Below are 22829 nucleotides of genomic sequence, written 5' to 3' on the forward strand. Positions count from 1 at the left end.
GTCTAGGGCCACAGAACTTCTGTGGATGAGGTAGACATGGGATTCCGTGACCCTGCCCACTTAGCCGCCTCCTCCAGCTTCATGGTGATCCGTGACTTAGGACCCTGAGGGCTCCATTGGGTACATTTCAAAAATCAGAGTTAAATTATTCTCTGCCTCTTTATTAGTCTGGCCTCTCACACAACCACATAAATGGTCTTTTGAACATGGATACTATTATATACTTCTGATGACTTAAGAACCCTCAGTAGTTTCCCACTGGACTTCTTGTAGGCAAATTTCTTGACCTTTGATGTTAAACCCCAACATCTGGCCTCTGGTTGCTTTTCCAGCCTCTTCCATTGCCCTTCCAAGCACCCTATGCTCCAAGTGCTTGATACATACTATTCCCTGAAATTTTGTGCCTTATTGCATGGTATTCTCTGCCTGGAAAACCCTACCTCCCACCAATAGGAAACAAAAAGTCTCAGCTCAAGAAATACCTTTGAGAATTCTTCCTTGCCCATGTATGTCTTTTCAGGCTGCCATAACAAAATATCACAGACCTGGTAGTTTAAACAAAATGTACTTTCTCCCAGTTCTACAGGCTGGAAAGTTCAAGATCAGGTGCTTGATTAATCAACATGGTTGAGTTCTGGTGAGGTCTCCCTTCCAGGCTTACAGATGGCTGCCTTCTCACCATGTGCTCACATGGCCTTTCCTTGGTGTGTGTGTGCATGTGCGTGTGTGCGTGTGTGTGTGTGTGTGTCTGGAGAGGAAGAGATCTCTCTCCCTTTTCTTATAAGGTCACTTATTCCAATGGATTGTGACCTTCACCTTGTGACCTCTTTTAACTTTACTTCCTAAAAGCACCTGCTCCAAATACAGTCACATTAGGGGTTTGGGCTTCAGCATATGACTTTGAGGAAATACAGTTCAGTCCACAGCACCCCCTTCCTGCTTCCACATACCCCCCAAAGTTCTTAGGAATCATTTTCCTTTTTATCACCTTGTATACTTACAGGAAGCCAGGAGATAAATACCCAGACCTCATTCTTCTTCTTCATTCTGATTTCCTGCTGGCACTTCCCATTGTCCCATTGCCAGTGCCAAGGGAACCCACGGGTGTAGTCCTTAAGGGTCAGCCTTTGGGAAGTAGCACAGAGTACTGAAGCATGGAGAGTGAATCTGGAGAAGTGAATGGAAGATGCCGGATCAAGGTTTATCACCATAGTTGCAGGAGACTAAAAATGAATTATTAGAAATTTAGAGTGGAACTTGTAATTTAACTAGTTGAACCTTATTTTACAGATCAGAGAACTAAAACCAAAGGAAGTTAAAATGACTTGTTTGAGCCCATGAGTTATTAATGATATAATTTGTGAATGATTTCTATGTGTCACACAACAGTGAGCACTTGTAATAATTTTCTACTACTGCATAACAAATTACTACAAACTTTGCAAGTTAAAGCAACAACTATTAACTCAACATCCATTATTATTATTATTATTACTTTTTTTTTTTTTGAGACGGGGTTTCACCCTTTTTGCCCAGGCTGGAGTGCAATGGTGCAGTCTCGGCTCACTGCAACCTCTGCCTCCTAGGTTCAAGTGATTCTCCTGCCTGCCTCCCAAGTAGCTGGGATTACAGGCGCCCACCACCACACCCACCTGATTTTTTGTATTCTTAGTAGAGACAGGGTTTCACCATGTTGGCCAGGCTGGTCTCAAACCACTGACGTCAGCTGATCCACCCGCCTCAGCCTCCCAAAGTGCAAGGATTACAGGTGTGAGCCACTGTGTCTGGCCAGCATCCATTATCTTTCAGATTAGAAGTCTGAGGTAGTGGGGCTGGCTTAGCTGGACTCTATGCTTAGCACCTCAAAAAGCTGAAATGAAGGTGTTGGCCAGGTGAAGTTCTCACCTTTAAGTTCTGGGGGAAAATCTGCTTTCAAGCTCATTCTTGTTGGTAGAATTCATTTTCTGTGGTTGGAGAACCAAGGTCCCTGTTTCCTCATTGCTCTCAGCTGGGGGCTGGCTACTCTCAGCTTCTAGAAGCCACTCGCATTCATTGAGGTACAGCCCCTTCCATCTTCAAAGCCAGCAGCACTCCTTAGAATCCTTCCTGAACCTCAACTTCCCCTTCTGCTACCAGCCAGAGAAAATTCATTGCTTTTTAAGGGCTCACATGATTAGATTAGGCACGCCTGGAAAATTTCCCATTTGCCATATAAAAGTAACATAATCATGAAAGTAACACTGGGGACAGAATTCATAGGAGCCATCTTAAAATTCTGCTTACCACAGCACTTTATATACCTGATCGTACCTAATACTCCTAATATTTATTTTATTATTTATGATAAATCAAAGACTTAGGAAAGTTAAATAAGTTACCAAAGTTAGGGCTTACAGATGGCAGAGCTGAATTTGAATTCAGAGTTTGCCAAAACCTTTCTCCATGGCAGAGTAGATACTAGAATGTGCATTTTTCACTCTCAGGGCCAGTGAACTTTGAACTGCACCAGGCTGTCGCCTCTGAAGTGTGATTGTTGTGATACAGACATCCTTGTGGACAAAGGTGTACTTTTACTGTGAGCTCTCTCCTTTTTCAGTGTGCCCGTGATTACAATAGTAGAGGAAAATAAAAGGTTCAGGAAGCCTGATAACGACCCATTAAGAAACACTATCTACCGGGCATGCTTTCAAGTAATATTTAGAGATAATGAGTGTTTATTGAAATGTATGACACGGACCCAAGGTTTCCAGTTTATAGCCAGTTATTTCATATTGAAGTATAGTTAATATAGTTGCAACCATGTCATTTATCATATTAAGTAACATAATTATTAGTTTTGCCTTATCTTTGTTAAAGTCTCCCAATAAAACAGTTGCAATTTATTGAAAATGTGTTACTTGATTATAACATACATCTGTTCAGAATTTCTGATTGATTTAGAGCTGAGTGGAAACTGAAAATTCCCTACCATAAATGGATTAATACTTGTGTTGAATTCTATCACAGAGGCCCACGCTTAAATCCATATATGTATATCCCTGTTATAAAAGGGCAGCTTCCAACCCTTTTAAATTATGGTTTGTAGCAGTGCCATGGCCATGCTTTTAAATCACTGTGAATGCTGGCAGCATGTCAAAGCACTCTACTTTCTACTACTTGCCTTGGAAAAATAGTAAGTTTTACAAATAGTGATACAAAAAGAATTTCTTCTGGTAGAATAAAGGATAGTTTCTTGGTTGCTTTCAGCTTGAAACTGTAAATATGTTTATTTGTCTGAGGCAATACTTTTGGTAGTTTAGTTCTTGTACTTGCTCTCCCAGGCTGTCTCTTTCTCTCCCTCTCTCCCTCCTTTCCTCCCCTTCGCTCCTCCCTTTCCTTCACCAGTTAGATTTAACTCTAGAACTCTTAAGTTGTAAAGTTTTGAGTGTACAATTTTGATTTGCCATACGTCTTAATGTTTGCATATATGTGTGTTAATGGTGCTAAACTCTTTTTGTACAAACAACATTTAATACAAATAACCCTCCTCCATCCCTACACCTTAGAGCTTTCCAATCTGCCAGTCCACCTTTGCATCTTTTTTAAAGAATCATGAAAAAGACTTTTAAACTAACTTAATTCTGAATCCCCTTCCCTTTTTTTTCCCCCCATAGAACTTTTCTTAACATCCTGTGGAGAGTCTGGAGAGAGAACTGCTCAATAGGACAGTTTAGAAAATTTAGAGGTTTGAAAACTGTGCTAAATATGGGAACTGATTTATATACTCTCTTAAAACTATCAACTCAGTATAGCACAAATAAATTTAATAAACAAGCTTTTTAAATCTGTATATGTCATCAAAAGTTACTTATGGATCATCTGAAGAAAGATAATCCACACACCGCACAAACAGCCCCTGAAGAAAGATAATCCACACACCGCACAAACAGCCCCTTGCACGTGGATATTGTGCTCACCCATACCCCGTATTTGTTTTTGTTTTAGGTTTGTATAAAACCACGTTTTTAAAGTTCTTCATTTTCTTAAGGGTAGAATCTGGGTTATTTTAGGCTGAAATTGAATATGTGATAAACATCCCACTTATTCTCAGGCCACTCTCTGATAACAAGATCACAGTGGCATCCTTTTCTTCTCCAATTCCACAACAAGGTTTTTCTTTTAATAAATTTGTTGGATTGCTTCCAAATGACTTTAAAAGTTTTTATAGGTATTTCTAAAAGTTAAATGTTTTAGTTTAAATGTGGGAGATTCAAATATAAAACACTGTAGATTAGCTAGAACTCTAAGAAAAAGGTTTTAAAACCTAAAAGTAGGTAAGTGGTAATAGCACAGATTTCCACAATAGATAGCACCTGGCACCTAGCGCTGATTTTTATAGTATGCTTTCTTGCAGAGTGGTTTGTAGCTGGCTCTTTTCCTTATAGAAATGGAGCTCCAGTGTAAGGCAACTGGAAGGGATGTGGTCATCCCAGCTGTTTCAGTGATGACAGCTCTAGTTGAAGAACCATCCCACCCTTCTTGGGTCACATTCTTACCAAGGACTCTGTCACCACTATTCACCACATTGGAGTGAGGATGCAGATGAGGCTTTTAATATAGTCATGATTTTTTAAATTATAATGAATCAATCATAGGTTTTCTCCACTTAAGAAACTATGAAGCTATGAACCACTTAAGAAGTCATACTATGCCACATAATTATATGGCACAGTATGACTTCTTAGGTATTTCTTCCTTCTCACCACTACTGCTATTGGTATGTTGTTTTAACCTGATTTTACTTACTTATTAATAAAGGTATATTGGGTGGTTAAAGGCATTGGTAGAAAAGCAGAGGCTTCCTGAGACTGTGAATTCTTCTAATTGTCAAGACAAATAATAATTTTAAAAAATACAGAGCTGGTTCTTCTATAATTAGTGAATTTAACTCTTTATATTTAACACTTTCATAGTAAATATAACTTTTTTAACCAAGCCACAGCTCACCATAGTTTGTTCATGCTTCAGAAACCTTCAGGCTTTATTTCACTTGTATCTTTTACTATTTATCTTTCAGATTCTAAAATCTGACCCTTCTTATTTTGTGGTATTCATGTTGTACTGGCGTAGAACTTAGATTGTAACAATTTCCAAAGTCCAGTATTTATTATACAGCCTTGATCCTTTAAGACATCACTTTGCTAATTATTGGGATGCATGCTGTAGCTCACAGCCATAGAAGGATCTATTTAGCTATATTAAGAACTAAATTCCCACTTCACCTTTTTCCCCCCTCAGGAAGATATAATTTTAAACTTGATCCAAAAGCAGTGTGATAGTATAATTACATTGTTGTTAACCAAAGAATAAAAGTAAAGAACATACTGTAGTAGGATAACTTGATGCTTTCCACTAGATGGGAGTATGAGATAACCAGATGTTAGAAAGATTCTTTTATAGCTGAACTAGAATATGCAAGTTCTTCAACAAATTCTTGCCAAATAAAGATTTCTGACTAGTGTGCACAAGGAAAGCAATTTGCCTGTTCACCACCAGTCTCTCTCTCTCTCTCTCTCTCTCTCTCTGTATCTCTCGGAATACACAAGTCAAATCTAATATTTTCAGTTTGTATACTGAAAAGTATTTTAAGAACATTCAGAATATAACAACCTAAAATCTATAATTAATAATGTATTATTTGGCAATGAGATTCATTTGGGTTTTTAGTTGTTGTGTTTTCTGTTTCTGATGTAGAGAAATTCCATGACTTATATTAATTTTAAATTTAGAAAACTTATTAAACTCTTCTTAATGCTAATTAATACATTGCATTTCTCTGTGATCATTCATAGCATCTATGAATAGCAACAGTTTAGTTTTTTTCTTTCTGATGAATTCTTGTAACTTTTTTTCACACTGTTCTGATTAGTACCTTCAGAACAGTATGATTAGAATTAGTGATAGCAAGGTTGTTTTCTTGCTTCACATCTTAAAACTAATGCAGTAAGTATGATCTATGCTGAGTGTCTGGGTTTGTTCCCCCCGTGCCCCACCCTGCAGAAACTCTTTCTAGAATTGTTGCTATTTCCCTTTACTAGTTTCTTCTATTCTCTTTATTTTCCTTCCTTTTACTTCAGACTTATTATGCCTTTCTCCTAACTTCCTGAATTGAACACTTAGTACTTTATTCTTTCCTATTTTCTAATTTGAGTGTTTTCAAGTATAAATTTTTTGTTTAGTTATCTAATTATTTCAACATGCATACTTAACCTATCTAAAGTTAATCCATGTTTATATAGACTGAACAATGTAAGTATCTTTAGAATGTGTTTTAACACACTCAGATCGCCAATCTTAATTTTATGCTGTCGTTGCCTTGTATATTAGTTCCAGCTTAAATTTTTAACACCACTCGTTTTTTCTACTACTCTGTTTTTCTCTGTCACCTTTTCCAGCTTCTTTTCTTCTGCCAGACTCTTTCTTGAGTCCTTACTTTTTCCCTCTACACTTTTGCCAAGAGGCACAGATGATCTCTTTAACTCATATTCATTATATTGTTCTCTGACCACGAAATTTATATTTCCTACCAGGCTACAGTGTTTAACCTGAGAGTTATATATCCTACACTCTGTGATATCTTTACCTCGTCTCACAGGCATATCAGATTTATCAGTGGTTTCATTTTGGAGGCTTCCATCGGCCTTCCCCACTCCATACTGCAAAACTGTTCATCTGTTGAATAAACTGTCTTAATATATTATATTCCTTCTACTAATTTACTCATCTCAGAAACTTGGTTTTATTTTTTGAGGGACTGAGTGTATTAGTCTGCTCTCACACTGCTAATAAAGACATACCCAGGACTGGGTAACTTATAAAGGAAAGAGGTTTAATTGACTCACAGTTCAGCGTGGCTGGGAATGCCTCAGGAGTCTTACAATCGTGGCAAAAGGGGAAGCAAACACATCCTTCTTCACATGGTGGCAACACGAAGTGCCTAGGAAAATGGAGAAAAGCCCCATATAAAACCATCAGGTCTCATGAGAACTCACTCACCATCACAAGAAGAGCATGAGGGTAACAGCTCCCATGATTCAGTTACCTCCCATCATGTCCCTCCCACAACAGGTGGGATTATGGGAAATACAATTCAAGATGAGATTTGGGTGGGGACACAGCCAAACCGTATCATTCTGCCCCGGCCCCTTCCAACTCTCATGTCCTCACTTTTCAAAACACAATTATGCCCTTCCAACAGTCTCCCAAAGTCTTAACTCATTCCAGCATTAACTCAAAAGTCCAAGTCCAAAGTCTTATCTGAGAGAAGGCAAGTCCCTTCTGCCTGTGAGCCAGTAAAATCAAAAGCAAGTTAGTTACTTCCTAGATACAATGAGGGTACAGGCATTGGGTAAATATGCCATTCCAAATGGGAGAAACTGGCCAAAACAAAGGGGCTATAGGCCCCATGAGTCGGAAATCCAATAGGGCAGTCATTAAGCCTTAAAGTTCCAAAATGATCTCCTTTGACTTCATGTCTCACATCCAGAGCGTGCTAATGCAAAAAAGGTGGGCTCCCCATGACCTTGGGCAGCTCCATCCTTGTGGCTTTGCAGGGTACAGTCCCACTCCCAGCTGCTTTCACAGGCTGGTGTTGAGTGCCTGCGGCTGTCCTTGGATCTACCATTCTGGGGTCTAGAGGATGGTGGCCCTCTTTTTATAGCTTCACGAGGCAGCGCCTTTGTGAGGATGCTGTGTGGGGGCTCTGACCCCACATTTCCCTTCCACACTACCCTAGCAGAGGTTCTCCATGAGGACTCTGCCCCTGCAACAAAATTCTGCCTGGACATCCAGGCATTTTCATACATCCTCCAAAATCTAGGCAGAGGTTCCCAAACATGTCTTCTGCATACCTACAGGACCAATACCTTATGGAAGCTGCCAAGTCTTGGGGCTTGCACCCTCTGAAGCAATGGCCCAAGCTATACCTTGGCCCCTTTGAGCCACCACTGGAGCTGAAGAAGCTGGGATTCAGGGCAGCATGTCCCAAGGCTGCACAGAGCAAGGGGGCCCTGGGCCTGGTCCACAAAAGCATTTTTCCCTCCTAGGCCTCCAGGCCTGTGATGGGAGGGGCTGCTGTGAAGCTCTCTGACAGGCCCTGGAGACATTTTCTCCATTGTCTTGGTGATTAACATCTGGGCACCTGTTACTTATGGAAATTTCTGCAATGAGTTTGAATTCCTCCCCAGAAAATGGCTTTTTCTTTTGTATCGCATTGTCAGGCTGCAAATTTTTCAAACTTTTATCCTCCATCACCTCTTGAATGCTTTGCTGCTTAAAAATTTCTCCTACCAGATACCTTAAATCACCTCTCTCAAGTTCAAAGTTTTGCCCCTGCCTACAGATTCTAGGGCAGGAGCAAAATACCACCAGTCTCTTTGAATAGCCAGAGTGGCCTTTATACCAGTTCCCAGCAAGTTCCTCATCTCCGTCTGAGACCACCTCAGCCTAGACTTCATTGTCTTCATCAGTACTTTGGTAAAAGTCATTCAACAAGTCTCTAGGAAGTTCCAAACTTTCCCACATCTTCCTGTCTTCGGAACCCTCCAAGTTTCTAGGAATTTCCAAACTTTCTCACATTAACTTGTCTTGTTAGCCCTCCAGACTTTTCTAACCTCTGCCTGTTACCCAGTTCCAAAATGGCTTCCACATTTTCAGGTATCCTTATAGCAGCACCCCACTCTTTGCAGTACCAATTTACTATATTAGTCCATTCTCATGCTGCTAATAAAGACATACCTGAGACTGGGTAATTTATAAAGGAAAGAGATTTAATTGACTCACAGTTCAGCATGGCTGGGAGGCCTCAGGAAGCTTACAAACATGACTGAACGGGAAGCAAACACATTCTTCACATTGTGGCAGGAAGGAGAAGTGCCGAGCAAAAGGGGGAAAAGTCCCTTATAAAACCATCAAATCTCATGAGAACTCACTTACTATCATGAGACTAGCATGAGGGTAACAGCCCTCATGATTCAATTACCTCCTACCACATCCGTCCCATGACACATGGGAATTATGGGGACTACAATTCAAGATGAGATTTGGGTGGGGTCACAGCCAAACCATATCACTGAGCCTTCCCTTTACCATCACTATATCCAAATCACAAAGTTTAGTCAGGTTTTTGTTCGGCGAGACCTCAAATTTCCTCCTTTCTTTTCATCTCTACTGTTGAATACTCTAATCTAAGCCATAGAATATTTTATCTGGACCACAACAATAACCCTCCAAGATATAAATTCCATTTGTGAAGTAGTGGCAGTATCCTGTTACTTAGAACCATGCCATTGCAAACTGGATGCATAATTAACATGTTAACTTGTCTCCCTATTTCCAGTTATGTTTCACTCCTAATCCATTTACCACATGGCAGATATTGTGATATTTAAAATTATAGATCCGATCATTTTACTCCATTACCAAAAATCCTTTGCTGCCTCCTGATTGCTCTTATGATGAAGCCCAAATTCCTTAATGTGTTCTATAAGCCCCTGCATGACTTCATGCCTACCCCTCCAGCCTTGCCACCCTCCCGTTGACTCATCTTCCTAGAGTCATACCATCCTCCCCTGGTTATGACACCTAAGGGGACAATTTCTTTCCTAATTCAGGATCACCGCAGGTATTCCTCTTTATACCCAGATACTAGAGACTTTTCTTTTCCTTCCTTTTCTCCTTCCCAGGTACGCACCCACATACACAGTTTACACCTATGTTTCATACATCGTCCAGATCTCAACCTAAATGTCACCTTCTTATGGAGTCCCTTCTTCACTAGTTTGAAGTCAAAATTACACCCTCTCAAGGGACCCTATACTTGACTTTCCTATCACAAATGAAATTGTGTGTGTGTGCATGATTATTTAATGTCTGTCTTCCACCAGACAGTAAGTTCTACAAGTCAGACACTAGGACCTTTTTTTTGTAGCACTATGTCCTAGTGTGAAGTACATTGCTTGGCACATGGGCACTCATGTATGTTGCATGAATGAATGAATGTGTGCCAAACCAGAGTGAAAAAGAGAACATTGTCCTTGAACTATAGAAAACACCGTGATGGCAGAGAGCACATGGTAGGTGGAAATAAGCGTTTGAAGAAATAAAATAAGGGAAGAAAAGAGAAAGGAAAACAAAAGGGAAGGAAATGGAGGGCAAAAAAAATTGAGAAAAAAATGAGAAAGGTTGTAGTCTTTGATGGGAAAAGTTTCCCTATCTCTCACTAAAAAAAAACAAACACGAAACCTTGGATAATGGCTATAAAATGTTAACATGCAATAAAATACAAAGCCTGTTGCTTAAATAAGGAAACGCATATAATTTTTGTGGTTTTATTTAATTCATTTCTGTTTATTATTTATTCACTATTTGGTGACAGCATAAGGAATATCAGATGGGGTTACACTCAGACATGTACCTTTAAGTGTGTACTTTTTAATCGCAGTCTTTTATTTTTTTTAATGGTACAATTGAAGATGTCTGTTATTGGGACCATCACCACTTCTTTCAGTGAATTAATTGAAAAAATCTTGGTTAGTTTTGATAAAGATCAAATGAATAATTGCTTCTCTTGATCATATCAGAAATGCAGATACACGTTTGGTTGACAAAACATACTGAATTTATTAAAACACTTACTTTGAAAATTCAGTTGAAACGTTATGGTACCATCTAAATCACAAAACTGAACTCAGTAATTTCCAAAAATACAGTATTAGTGACCGATAATTCTGCTGCTTTCCTCCTTTTTTCAACTTCCATTTTAGATTCAGAATGTACATGTGCAGTACAGGTATTTTACATGGGTAAATTGCATGTTAGTAAGGTTTGGGGTACAAGTGATCCCATCACACAGGTAGTGACCATAGTACCTGAGAGTTAGCTTTTCAAACATTGCTCCCTCTCAACCTCTTCACTCAAATAGTCCCCAATGTCTATTAGTCCCATCTTTGTGTCCATGTGTACTCAGTATTTAGCTCCCACTTATAAGTGAGAATATGTAGTATTTGGTTTTCTGTTCCTGTATTAATTCACTTAAGATAATGACTTCCAGCTGCATTCGTTTTGCTTCAAAGGACATGATTTCATTCTTTTTTATGGCTGCATAGTATTCCATCGTGACTATGTTCCACATTTTCTTTATCCAGTCTACCATTGATGGGCATCTAGGTTGATTCCACTATGTCTTTCCTATTGTAAATACTACTGTGATAAACATACGAGTGCATTGTCTTTTTGGAAGAACAATGCATTTTCCTTTGGGATTGCTGGGTTGAATGGTAGTTCTAAGTTCTTTGAGAAATCTCCAAACTGGTTTCCACAGTGGCTGAACTAATTTACATTCTCACCAACAGTGTATAAGCATTCCCTTTTTTCTGCAACATCTGTTATTTTTTGACTTTTTAGTAATAGCTATTCTGATTGATGGGAGATGGCATCTCATCATGGTTTTGATTTGCATTCCTTAATGATTAGTGATATTGAGCATGTTTTCATATATTTGTTGGCCATATGTATATCTTCTTTTGAGAAGCATCTGTTCATGTCCTTTTCCCATTTTTTAATGGGGTTGCCTTTTGCTTGTTGAATTGTTCCTTATAGATTCTGAATATTAGACCTTTATTCGATGTAGGGTTTGCAAATATTTTCTTCCATTCTGTAGGTTGTCTGTCCTGTTGCCAGTTTCTTTTGCTTTGTAGAAGCTCTTCAGTTTAATTGGGTCCCTCTTGTCAATTTTTACAACCTTGCTCTTAAAAGCCTTATCAAGCAAAGTTGTGTTTTGTTTCCTTCTTGCAACTTTATGGATACTTATTCTCCCTTGTAAAAAAAGAACTTGCCTTTGCATACTATGATATAGAATATGCCTAAAAGTATTTTATGAACTGTAAATGTATCAACATAAATATCGATTAAGTACGATGAATCATTTTCTACTTATTTTCAAAATTATAGAAAAATATGTCGTAACTGCAAGTGTGGCCAAGAAGAACATGATGTCCTCTTGAGCAATGAAGAGGATCGAAAAGTCGGAAAACTTTTTGAAGACACCAAGTATACCACCCTGATTGCAAAACTAAAGTCAGATGGAATTCCCATGTATAAACGCAATGTTATGATATTGACCAATCCAGTTGCTGCCAAGAAGAATGTCTCCATCAATACGGTTACCTATGAGTGGGCACCTCCTGTCCAGAATCAGGCATTGGTAAGTAATATGGGGACAGAGAGTTCCTTTATTGAAGTTCCTGGAGCATTTATTTGGGGCAGTTTCTTTGGTGACCTAATCAACTTCACACATCCCAGATCTATTATTCTTCCAGGGTTCTCATTACTTTGACTTCTGATTCCTTTTCTAGTCTTTTGAATGTAAGACTAAATACTTCATAAAATTTTTCCAACTCCCTAGATATGTTTACCTTTTTGAGGGAATGGTCTAACATTCTTAATAATTAGATGGAAATCATGTTTTATATCAATCTAGTAACTCTTCTAGCTTACTCTTGAGAGGATTTCTCAAGATGATAAAGAAGAGAATTTTTGTCATAGTTTAGCACTAAAAAAAAGTACTCAACATTATCTTTCTGTGTTTTTTCTTCATTTTATTTTCTTTAATATTATATGAGACCAAAAAGTTCACAGGTTTATATCAAGCGCCTTCCACTATTATAACAACTAAATGAAACATTTGGAAGTCTTTTAAGGTTAGTTAAATCATTAAAGTGAATTTTGCGATGTCATTTTTTATGTGATAAAAATGTTCTTGGTCCTGTAGACCATTCCAAACATGTCTGCCTAAAAGTTTGTGTGTTCTTTCAACTGTACATTTGTTTATTTAGCTTAAGTAAACAGTAGTAAGCCAGATCTTCCAAACTGAAAAAATATGTAATTTCATGGAGAAGAAGTGTTACTTTTTACCCAACTAAATCTATTTCGTGTACCATTTTTGAGTTTTAACTTCTTAATATACTGTGAGGGTGAGTTGCTACTGTTGGATAGAACCCACTTCTTTCTTAAGTAACTTGCTTCTGATGTGTGTTCTAAAACATCACACTGCCTAATGGCTAATCCCAGTTAACATTGGCCTTCCTTGTGGTTCAGGCCAGGCAGTACATGCAGATGCTACCCAAGGAAAAGCAGCCAGTAGCAGGCTCAGAGGGGGCACAGTACCGGAAGAAGCAGCTGGCAAAGCAGCTCCCTGCACATGACCAGGACCCTTCAAAGTGCCATGAGTTGTCTCCCAGAGAGGTGAAGGAGATGGAGCAGTTTGTAAAGAAATATAAGAGCGAAGCTCTGGGAGTAGGAGATGTCAAACTTCCCTGTGAGATGGATGCCCAAGGCCCGAAACAAATGAACATTCCTGGAGGGGACAGAAGCACCCCAGCAGCAGTGGGGGCCATGGAGGACAAGTCTGCTGAGCACAAAAGAACTCAGTATGTAAGTAGAGTGGTCACACTGCTGGCCCGATTTGTATACTTTACAGAGTTTTTTCCCTTTCTTTGAACTTTTTTGGGGATTATTCCTCTGAGTTTCCAAAAGGGAATAGGTATGGGGAATAAACAGAATTAAGATTCACTTTAGACTTCCCACAGAGGGTCATCATGTTTGAAACTTCTGTGTAAAGCCAAATTTTCTATGCATTTATTATCAAGGATAATTGTGAGTTTTATATACAGACAGTAGTTGGTATTGGCATGCTGATCAAAGACAGTGTATTATTCTATAGTCTGTTTCTAAACATACTCTTGGTATTAATTGCTTATCTCTGCCCATAAATAAGAATATATGCTTAGGTTAATTCAGTTTTGCTTGTGAGAACATGCCTAAAATTCAAACTTAAATTTAATTTTTGTGGATATACAGTGAAGCTCTTTTTTAAGTCTCTTCTAAAGGGAGAAATTGAAGTATTTTGCTGATGACTTGAAGGTAGGAGGCAATTAGGACACAGATGAACAGACATAAGAACTAAACCTCCTGTAATATATTCCTCATAGCTCCAGTTAGCACACCAACCAATAAGGCTTAGTCCTGAAAAAAGAGCACTAATAAGCCCTGAGGTGGTCGTTTTAGAGAATCTGCTTAAAATTGAGCTGAAAATTACTATTTTCCTTTTTCCATGAGTGACCTTAATTCAGGAAATAATGCCCTGTTACACACAGGGTGAATGAAGTAGATTTGAGTAGCCTGGAGAAAGCTGAGATTCCATTTCACAGAAGTATTAATATGTTATTATCTACGTCGACAAATTTGTAATTTCAGTAGAAATTATGTCTCTTCAAAGTTGTTTCTCTGAATTTCTACTGAGGCCAATGATAAGAAGTGGCAGTCTTCTAATGACTAGGTTGTTCTGGATGGCTTCCCTTTCAGTCCTGCTATTGCTGCAAACTGAGTATGAAAGAAGGCGACCCCGCCATCTACGCCGAAAGGGCTGGCTATGATAAACTGTGGCACCCAGCTTGTTTTGTCTGCAGCACCTGCCATGAACTCCTGGTTGACATGATTTATTTTTGGAAGAATGAGAAGCTATATTGTGGCAGACATTACTGTGACAGCGAGAAACCCCGATGTGCTGGCTGTGACGAGGTACGTTCTATGGGACCTCCTGCATGCTGGTGCCCTCTTAGACCCTCATACAGTCCCTTTACCTAGAAGGCAACAAGACTTAACCAAACAGCAATTGCTCTATTTACGTCCACAGAAGTTTTAAAAAATTAACTTTTGATATCATTCATTCTGTCTGTGTTAATTGGGTTAACAAATGAAAGACTAGAAATACAAAAGATTGATTTAGACTAAATTAAATGATAGCATAAGTTCAAGCTTTAGGTTATCATTTTCAAACTTTAGACCCTGAGAAAGTTTGTTGTTACAGATGTAAATTATTATGTAAAAAAAAAATGTTTATTTTTATCTTCTTCCTAGCTGATATTCAGCAATGAGTATACCCAGGCAGAAAACCAGAATTGGCACCTGAAACACTTCTGCTGCTTTGACTGTGATAGCATTCTAGCTGGGGAAATATACGTGATGGTCAATGACAAGCCCGTGTGCAAGCCCTGCTATGTGAAGAATCATGCTGTGGTGAGAAGTGTTCTAAGGATATGGTTTTGCCTTAGCCTGCTTTAGGACTTGAGTTTTTGCTTTTCTTAAAGCCTCTTACAAATGGGAAACAGAAAGCACTCCTCCTAAGTAGAAAGCAAATTATTCCTACCACAGGGTGTTAAAATCAAGGCAATTCAAAAACAATACAGGCATTGACTATGAGCCACTTCAAGATTTCTGCTTGTGAAGTTTATAGTATCAATTATAGGTACTGCTTAGTAATAAAATCCTCACTTAAAAAATTCTTAATGGGAATGAGATTGTTTTATTCTCATGGTTAGCAATCAGATTCCATTTCAATAACGGTGTCTAGGGGCTATTGATATTCTTTAGCTCTATTTGAATATGATGCTTTCTGTTCGTGTTACTGGACCACCCACTGGAATTTTGTTTTTGCTACCTGGAGATTGTAAGATACCTATTTCTTAAACCCTTATTGAATTGATTTGGCATAACAAAATTTGGCCTGCATATTTAGATTTTTATGTGGGCAAACATTCCAATGTGAAAGTACATTTTTTTCTTGCATTTATTCTTACACAGAGCTGCTATTGTATAATGGCCAAGTGATGGTAATGTAGATAAAGGGTAAAAAGTTGACCATAGATGGTAAAGTGTGTAAGCCAGGAGTATCCAAAAAGACATTTACTTCTTTATATGCAGCAAAACAAATACGTGTTAATGGTCCCCTGAGCTATAAAGTAAAAGAGACTCCTGGCTAAGGAATGAAATTACATATAGTTTATATAGTTACAAGAGTGTGGTACTTTGAAGATAACGTAACAAGATTTGATGTCACTGCCAATTTTCAGCGTTTATTCCCCAGTTATTCATTTTCTGTCAACTGTGTGTCACCAATATATTTCACATTCTCATAATTACAACCGCTCTACTTCAGACCTTTTTTTTGTCATTTTGACTATTGCAGTGGCCTCAAATTTCGTTCCTCCACTTTCATTCATCTTGCTCAAAAGCTACCCACCATAATGATGGAAAATGATCTTCCTAAAATGCAAATTACTAAACTTTTAATAGATCTGGCCCCTTCTTGCCTCTCCTGTCCCTTGTACTAGTTATCCAACCCAAAGCATACATTTCCACATGCTCACCAGCATTTTCTAGTTTACACACTGTTCTTTGTCTTTTGCTTACTCTTTATAGTTTTTCTAACACACCCTACTTTTCCCTGTTTTACCTGACTGTACCTACACATTTATTCCTTTAGATTCAGTTTAGCTTTAACTTTTTTTCAGAACACCTTTCCTGATTCCCTGTGCCCAAACTCCATCATTGTCTCCAGGCTCTCCGTGTTCCCAGTGGTGTGTGTGGGGGTGTGTGTGTGGGGGGGTGGGGCGTGTGTGTGTGAATGTCACTCATCTGTCTCCTTCACTAGACTGTAAGCAGCTGGAGGGTAGAGCTTACCTTACTATTTCTGTATCTTCAGTGTCGGCACTTAGAAAATGTTTAGTGACTGACTTGTGTTCTTAATATTTCTCGCTTTGGGGCCATCTTGGGCCTTCCTTTACCTGGGGAACAAGATGTTAAATCACCATGTAACCTGATACATTATTTAGCTAAACACTGCTTCAATGAATATTGTTGCAACAGTTTTTCTACAGACTAAAGGTATTATCATGTATACCTTTTTTTGCTGTTGTCTGACCTTTAGTCTCAAGGACTAGAATGTAACTCCATCAGGGCAGGGATTTTTTTATCTGCCTTTTCTGTTCTGTTCCCAACACTAGGACAACATAGGTGCTCAATAAAAATATATTGAAACAGATAAAACTGCTATTTTTTTCTTTTCTTAGCTGTTACAAGCTTCTCTGTATTATGTTGTTTCTAATCAATGGCAGGGAATAACCACAGATATGTTTTTTTAAACAAAATAATTTTAAAATTATTTAGTTTTATAATATAGCATCATTTTGGCCAGGCGTGGTGGCTCACACCTGTAATCCCAGCACTTTGAGAGGCCAAGGCAGGCGAATCATGAGGTCAGGAGTTCGAGACCAGCCTGGCCAACATGGTGAAACCCTGTCTCTACTAAAAATACCAAAAAAATTAGCTGGGCATGGTGGCGAGTGCCTGTAATTCCAGCTACTTGGGAGGCAGAGGCAGGAGAACTGCTTGAACCTGGGAGGTGAAGGTTATAATGAGCTGAGATCCTGGCATTGCACCCCCAGCCCAGGTGACAGTGCGAGACTCCGTTTCAAAAACAAAACAAAACAAAACAATATATATATAGCATTATTTCTTTTATGTTTACTTTCTCAATGGGATATACCATTGGCCTTTACCTAATATTAAAATGAGCATACATATCCATCGCCAGAACAAATTCCTGCTAACAGCAAAGAGAGCTACCCACACAGCATGCTACATTATATAAAATTTGGAGAAGTTTATCTAGTTCAGGACATTGAGCTGCTTAGATCTTTTAATCTTAAAAAAGAGAGAGAGAAAATACAAATTATTTTTAGACTTGAAATCAAGTGCTCAACTCCAAACAACATTTCTGAGAAAAAAAAAAATTACCTGGAAGGAAAAAAAATGGGGCGTGCACCTACTTTGTCTCTGTGTAGTCACTGGAACTCCATAGTTACCCCCGGAATTCACATCCACCAGATTCACAGGACACTCCTGCAGAGAGCTCATTCCAACAGATGTCATTAGCTGTTTTACATCCTATGTGCAAATAAAAAGAGGGATGGAAGGACATAAGAATTCTTTGAAATATTAAAGGTTTAGGAACATGGGAAAATCAAATGGCAGGTGGAAAGTGGTGAAGCACATCATGTTCCTGAAGGGTTCTGCAGTCCCCAGGTCCTCGGCGCAGCCTGGGCCAAGTTTAGATTTTCAAAGAATTAGGGATCAGTGGATTTGACCTGTGATTACATGTCAGATTTTGAATTTATGGTAATCAAATTATTAATAAAATTTTATGAAACCACAAACCTTAATTCTCTATACCATTTATGTGTACTAATTACCTTTTTACTTAATTTTCTTAATTTCATGTGTAATTGAACATTAGTTATCTCTTTTTTGTAAATTGCAACTGAAAATGTGTGTTTTGGGTAATTATAAAAAGATCCACAAATACTATTACAGGTCTGAGAAAAAGAAGATAGATCATGGTCTAAAAGCAAGGGAATAAAACACACAGTGTATTTTACAAGAACACGTTCAAAATACTTATACAAACAAGAAATATTGAAAGATTGAATGTTCTTATCACAAGGAAATCATATAATGTTTAAGGAGAGGAATATCCTAATTACCCTGATTTGATCACTACACTTTGTATACATGTATTGAAACATCACATAGTACACCCATAAATATGTACAATTATGTGTTGATCATAAATTTTAAAATGGAAAGATTAATATTAAATGTGGAAAACAATAAGACAACATTCTAAATGAATAATAAAGCTATAAAAATACATACAAAAAGCAGTTGCTTGCGTGGTGCAGCTACACATTAGAAAGGTGCTTGCAATTGAAACACTCATTTTTGTTGTATTCAGGAATAGTATATTGATCACACAAAGTATTTTCCTTGTATCTCAGAGAAGACTGGGTTGACCTAACTTATAGATTACAGAGCTATAATCTCTGTAATCAGAAGCAATATAACTAAAAAATATGCAGGTCTGAAACGGACATATATAACAGGCCTCACTTCACTGCCTAAACCAATTATCCAGTGAGTAGCAGCCGCATTTTGAAGTCTTTTCGAGTAAGGAGGCTCAGGCTGAATGACCTCCACCCACCTGTTCCTGCCCCTTATCCCTCAGTAATTCCTGACAATCATATTACGAGGCCAAGGGTGCTTAAGATTAGTCACTATGACACCAGACAGTCTTGTTGGCTTCTTCACTTGTTATGAAATATTTAAAACAAAAACTTTAAGACAGTCCTATTCATTCAGAACATGTATAAACCAGAAGGGCACGGACTGTAGAGGTCTGAACTGGTTTGTTGTTTTCTGCTATAACATAGGTCATATACATGTTTGAATAAGAAAATTTTGTGTAAATGTGTGTATGTGTGTGTGTGTATATAGATACATATTTGTATGTCATGTATATATTCATCCATAACACATACTGAATGGTACAGGGATTGTAAGTATTCATGTTCTACAATATTAGATCACACATAAATTATGACTGATCTTATGACAGAATAGAGGCCAATTAACTACAGGTTATATTTTTAGTGCAAATTCGTTATTCTCAAACACTGTCAGTATTTTTAATTGAGTCCTTAATTACTTTGAACATGATTTTAATTTACTACTGTCTAGAAATTAGTGGTGTTAATAATCTCATGTGTCATAGGTAAGACAGGTAAAATTACCACTTCAAAACTTTAATGAACAAGGAAAAATCATCTCATAAACTTCTGTGTAATTACAAATGTGCAATCTAATAAAATACATCAGAACTAAGCACACTGCTTTGGAACTTCCCATCAAGACTTTCTGCCTCAAACGCCATGAAGTTATCTTACATGCATCACATCACCTGTTTGGCCTTCACCCGTTGTTTCTCAGATTGTTCAGTATATCAGCCTCTGTTAACAGCCAAAAAGGTTAGCTAGAAGGCCACCCTCCATCATGTGTTTCTGAGGTGGTCATTATGAGTTTTAATTTGTCATCTAAAGAAACGTGTTCAGTTTGTCCTAAGATGAAAATGTTACCATTACAACTTGATCTCTCACCCTCTTCTCTTGTGTTATTTCTGAATAGGTGTGTCAGGGATGCCACAATGCCATCGACCCAGAAGTGCAGCGGGTGACCTACAACAACTTCAGCTGGCATGCATCCACAGAGTGCTTTCTGTGCTCCTGCTGCAGCAAATGCCTCATTGGGCAGAAGTTCATGCCAGTAGAAGGGATGGTTTTCTGTTCAGTGGAATGTAAGAAGATGATGTCTTAGGAGGAGGGCACCTAGAAGTATCGAGCCATAGCTATCCAAAGTGGTCTGCATTTCTACTGTAAGATGCAATTTGAAAAAAATAAAAGGCAAAAAAGAAACTGTAAAGGAAACCAAGAGATTTTGTTTAATTTTTTTGGCCATTTTTTCTTTATCAATTTTTTTTTTCTGTCTCAGCTTTTAAACTTGATTTAAGCATTTGATTTGTAAAACAGTAAATAATTTTATCTTTCCATAGCTTTTCCAATGTGAAATCATTTAGTTGGAAGCTTGGATCTCATTAAACTTCATGTCTCTGTGCCATTTGTGCCAAACACTTAAAAGTTAGTGTACTGAATGGAAAGATGAGCATTTCTAGTTCTACACTCCTTTTTTTCCCCTCATGTGTAAAATGAAAAGGACACTAAATCTGCCCTAATATCAAGGCGCTACACTTACTGCCTCATCTTATTCACTGACCTTTGTAATAATACACAGTGAATTCTTTTTGACAGAGAAATGCAGTGTAGTATGCAAAGCTGCCATTTTAATGCCTATGCATTTACTCTTTCCTGATTTAGGCAGAGGTGGCATTTTCTTTATTGCATTTCTCTATTTTTTTTTTTTTTTTATGTACCCTACCTCTCAGTATTCTCTTTGTAGGTGGGTGACTTCCATCTGTGGCCTTGAATATTTTATCACATGTGGCATAACAGTAATCCACACTTTTTCAATTTTTTTTTTTTTTATTTTGAGCAATTGTCCTGCCTCAGCCTCCCAAATAACTGGGATTACCGGTGCATGCCACCATGCCCAGCTAATTTTTGTATTTTTAGTAGAGACAGGTTGTCACCATGTTAGCCAGGCTGGTCTCAAACTCCTGACCTCAGATGATCCGCCTGTCTTGGCCTCCCAAAGTGCTGGGATTACAGGCGTGGGAGCCACCATGCCTGACCTACACACTTTTTACTTCTATACATGATTTTTGGCTTGAACATAAAAAGCCAAGCCACCCATTTGCTTTTAATCCAAAGAACGTGTATAGTTTTTGTACCTAGAAACTATGATTTATACTGATTGCACGTGCCAGCCATGATTTAGATAAGATTCTTTTTTTGCATGGTTTTTATGCTTTTCTAACGGATCCTGTTTTATAATACTTCCAAGCCTATCCATGGATATATCAAATGTCTTCACTTGTGTATTTTCCTGGCTAGGTATTTCTAATGTTTATTTTTCCCTGTGTACTTCTACACATAGCTATGCACTATGAAAATTAAATGGAATTAATGATATGTATATTATTCAAAATAAAGTTTCTTTCACTTTAATAATCATTGTCTCTTTTTATTCATACCCTTTTTTGAGTGAAAAATGCTTCTGCAACTAAGCATGTGTTACAGCAGGGGGCGATGTCTCCAAGGATAAAAATTACCCAAAAGAAAATAAAGGCTGCCTCTTGACAGGACAGAACAGAATCTAGATGTTTCATTATGGAGAAAAGATAAGGTTTATGAAACTTTAAAATCAGGACTTTTAAGTTGTTTTTGGTCATGCAGGAGTTTTTTTTCTTTTTCAAAGAAAGGGAAAGTGTAATTTTTAAATTTGGGAGAACTGTATTTTCTATTCAGTTGGATCTAACAAGCCTTTTATATTTGGGTTTCAACTGGTTTCTTTATATGTAAAAATTTTAAAAGAATTTTTTCATGGAAACTTATCATGAGACAGGAAGCAAATGGGGAATAGTGGTAGATTCATTCTTCCTAATGTTAGCAGGCCATAATACTTTTTTCCCTCAGTCTACAATTATTTCTGTCATAGTCGGAGTAGCAGTTTTCTGTGACACATACCCAGAATAACTTGACTTTTTTTTTTTCTCCAGCTCCTGTTTGGCCAATAGTACTTCTCTTTACATTCCACTTCTCCACTCCCCTCCACCACACACACATGCACATGTGCATACCAGGCATACAAATTTATTCCTTCTGCACTATGCCTTTTTCGACCATGCAGAAGTAACTTTTGGAGCTTGGATATGTGTCACCTTATCTAAAGTAATCTAATTCTGCATACAATTTTATAAGCTAATATCACAAGTATCATTACTGTCCATAAAGATCACTTTATGATTGCTCATATCTTTATCTTAAATGGCAACAAATATATTTTCCACAGCATATTGTCCACAAAATTGTACAACTTAACTTTTCCCAGACATGGCTAAGTGAGAATAAACTGAAACAGAACCCATCTGCTACTAACATGGCCAATTCCCTTAGGAAATGTGGGTTGCTCTTGAGACGTTCTGGCCTTCACATGTGTTGCATATCTCCCTTTCTTCCTTTTTTTTTTAAGCCGGGGAGGCTGGGGGGTTGTGGCGACAAATGAGGGGCTAGGGATTATTCTTTCTTTTCATCGTCTCTAGCTGAAACTTCTATTACCGAAGTCTTCAAGCATAGATTTCCAAATTTAACTTTGAAGTATTTCAGCCCAGTTTCACCAAAGGCAAGGGATTCATCACTGATTCATTCTCAAGGAATTTCCAACACATAGTGTTTAAGCTTATACAACTTCACCATAGTTACCAAAGAGACAGCAACACCCAAGAGCAGCATTCAGCCTTTGTCTTGAGATGCCTTGGCATATCTGAACTTGTCTTCTGGGTATTCACTTAATTCTTTGGAAAACTTGGGATTCTGTCAATGTCTCCATAAAAAGGCGCTTTTCCACAATTTCTTACTCATCTGCCCCTTCTTGACCTCTGTTGA

The 22829-nt window shown here is 38.0% G+C and overlaps 1 protein-coding gene across 2 annotated transcripts in view; it reads left to right on the plus strand.

The window, feature by feature from the left end:
* TES (testin LIM domain protein) overlaps nt 1–21392 on the plus strand; it is a 43128-nt gene extending 21736 nt beyond the window's left edge. For both annotated transcript variants that reach the window (XM_011937365.1, XM_011937366.1), the window contains exons 3-7: nt 11989–12241; nt 13135–13470; nt 14401–14616; nt 14956–15114; nt 19897–21392. In XM_011937365.1, coding sequence (XP_011792755.1) covers nt 11989–12241; nt 13135–13470; nt 14401–14616; nt 14956–15114; nt 19897–20085 — 1153 coding nt within the window. In that variant the 3' untranslated portion in view covers nt 20086–21392. The remainder of the gene's footprint in view (nt 1–11988; nt 12242–13134; nt 13471–14400; nt 14617–14955; nt 15115–19896) is intronic.
* Nucleotides 21393–22829: the final 1437 nt, after the last annotated feature.

Source organism: Colobus angolensis, unplaced genomic scaffold (assembly GCF_000951035.1).
Source record: "Colobus angolensis palliatus isolate OR3802 unplaced genomic scaffold, Cang.pa_1.0 Scaffold163, whole genome shotgun sequence".
NCBI lineage: Eukaryota > Metazoa > Chordata > Mammalia > Primates > Cercopithecidae > Colobus > Colobus angolensis.